The sequence below is a fragment of the Solanum tuberosum genome, unplaced genomic scaffold (genome assembly GCF_000226075.1).
Source record: "Solanum tuberosum cultivar DM 1-3 516 R44 unplaced genomic scaffold, SolTub_3.0 scf00208, whole genome shotgun sequence".
Classification (NCBI taxonomy): Eukaryota; Viridiplantae; Streptophyta; class Magnoliopsida; order Solanales; family Solanaceae; genus Solanum; species Solanum tuberosum.
The window spans coordinates 848,194-850,646 of NW_006239132.1; the positions used below are offsets into that span (position 1 = coordinate 848,194).

A 2,453-nucleotide genomic window follows, 5' to 3' on the forward strand; every position below is an offset into this window, starting at 1 on the left:
CTAAGATCCTGATGTGCATTTTAAGTTTATGCTTACAATAAAGTCTTAAGGTAAAATATTATTTGAAACAACCTTAGTAATATTTTCATATAAAATAAAAACTCAATGTGTGAATGAACTTTGTAGGATCATTAACCCATCGGTGACTCCCTAAAGTTTGTTAGAATTTTCACTTAGACACCTTAACTAAACATTTTTCATTTTAGACACTTAATGTCATGTCCCGCTGAGTCATGTTGACACTTTTTTCACAATTTTGTGTTGACCCTACGCGTGTGTTGACCAAACATATCCACATGGATTAAATGGCCAATTATGTCATGCTAACTCATTTTAAAGCCATGTCATTATACACACAAAAATAAATTAAAGAAAAAAATAATTAACGGTCAAATAAAAAGGGTTGTGATCAATTAAAAATAAATTATTTTGATGATTTCCCTTCTCACCCCGATCATCTTCTCCATCAAGTAACACTTGTTCGTCCTCACTGTTTAAGTGTCTTTATTTTTCATTTTTGGCTTGTCACAAGTGGCTCTTTCTATATTTAACAAGTCGTCAATTCAAATATCTTATATAACAAATTTAAAATCACAAGAAATTAAAAGACATTTTAGAAAGACATACTCATTTTGTAACTTCTTTAATACAAACTACCATACAATTCAAATATCTATTTTTATTCCTTAAATTTTGTGTCCAATCAAAATGAAAAAACATTTGATTAGAACGGATGAAAATATAAAATAACAATTTCCCTTGCTACAACCTCCATACAAGAAACTAAAAAATAGAATAATAAGATAAATTAATTTATCTAAGTTCTAATTTAGAATGCTCAAATTCTTAATTGTAGCTGTGGCGAGTTATTTCTATTTTATAGTAGAGTGGTAAGCGACAAATAAAATATAAGATAGCGGCTGCAAGAGTCAAATGCCGGCTCTACGCCGCCAAATTTCTACCCTCTCAACGGTTAACTTGAACAAAACGATCAACAGCTTCATTGGTAACGGAAACCTCCAAGAAGCTCGGAAGCTCTTCGATCAAAGCCCCCACTTGACAAATGTCGTATCATGGAATTCCCTTATCGCTGGTTACTTCAAACACAATCTCATCCAACAAGCAGAGTACCTGTTTGACAAAATGCCTCACAGAGATGTCGTTTCTTGGAACACCATGCTCTCCGGATATCGCAACGCCAACAACCCAGAGAAAGTATATAGATGTTTTTAGATATGAACAGATGTGGAGAAATGAGACCCAATGAGCTCACTTTTGCAGTGTCAATTAGCTCCTTCTTATATTTAGATTACAAGCATTTGATCCCTCAGCTTCAAGGTCTCGTGCTCTGTTTGGGGATAAGTCTCAATGTCTTTGTAGGGTCAGCATTGATGAGGGGTTATGTTGATTTGGATGATTACAGAGGTTTAGCTCGAGTTTTTGATGAGATTTTGGATAAAGATGTTACGCCGTGGAATGTGTTGATTTTGGGTTATATGAAATTTGGGTGCACAAGTGAGGCGCAGAGGGCTTTTGATATGATGCCTATGAGAAATTATTTTACTTGGAGTACTTTGATCAATGGATATATTGAGAACAAGAAGCTTAATGAAGCTCGATTCATTTTTGATAAGATGAGTGAGAAAGATGTGGTTTCTTGGACAGCAATGATAAGAGGGTATGCGCAGTATGGAGAGTTTATGAAGGCTTTGAAATTATTTAAGTTGATGTTGAACTTGGGTTCTCGTCCTAATCATTTTACGTTTTCAACTGTTTTAGATGCTTGCGCAGGCTACTCTGCTGTTCTGGTAGGCAATCAAGTTCATGCGTGCATCTTGAAGTCTGGTTTCCCTCTTGATGTCATCTTGTTGACCTCCCTTCTTGACATGTACGGTAAATGTGGAGACATTGAAGTTGCTTTCTGCATTTTTGAGTCAATCCCGGCAAGGAATTTGGTAGCCTGGAATTCGATCATTGGAGGTTTTGCAAGACATGGGCTTGCAGAGAGGGCAATGCAGGAGTTTGAGAGGATGCTAAAGAGTGGTATCAGGCCTGATGAAATTACTTTTATTAATTTGGTATATGCATGTGGCCATGGTGGGCTAGTCGAGGAAGGTGAGAGAATTTTCAATTCTATGGTAACAGAGTACGGATTGAAAGCAGAGATGGAACACTATGCATGTATGGTGGACTTGTATGGAAGGGCAGGTCAGCTTGAGAAAGCAGAAAAACTAATCGATGGGATGCCTTTTAAGCCTGATGTGGTCGTCTGGGGGGCATTGCTAGGAGCATGTGGCTTGCACTCATGTCTAGAGCTCGGAGAGATTGCAGCAAATGGAATCTACACATTGGAGCACGACCATCCTGCAGTATACTCGGTGCTTTCCAAAATCTATGGAGACAAAGGAGTGTGCAGTGACATAACTGGTTTGGATAAGTTGATGAAGAAATGG

At 37.3% G+C, this 2,453-nt stretch overlaps 1 protein-coding gene across 1 annotated transcript in view; it reads left to right on the top strand.

Moving 5' to 3' along the window:
- The first annotated feature begins 933 nt into the window (after window positions 1-933).
- LOC107062191 (pentatricopeptide repeat-containing protein At4g02750-like) overlaps window positions 934-2,453 on the top strand; it is a 3,065-nt gene continuing 1,545 nt past the window's right edge. Inside the window, exons 1-2 of the mRNA XM_015312549.1 lie at window positions 934-1,215; window positions 1,332-2,378. Of these exons, the coding sequence (XP_015168035.1) occupies window positions 934-1,215; window positions 1,332-2,378 (1,329 nt within the window). The remainder of the gene's footprint in view (window positions 1,216-1,331; window positions 2,379-2,453) is intronic.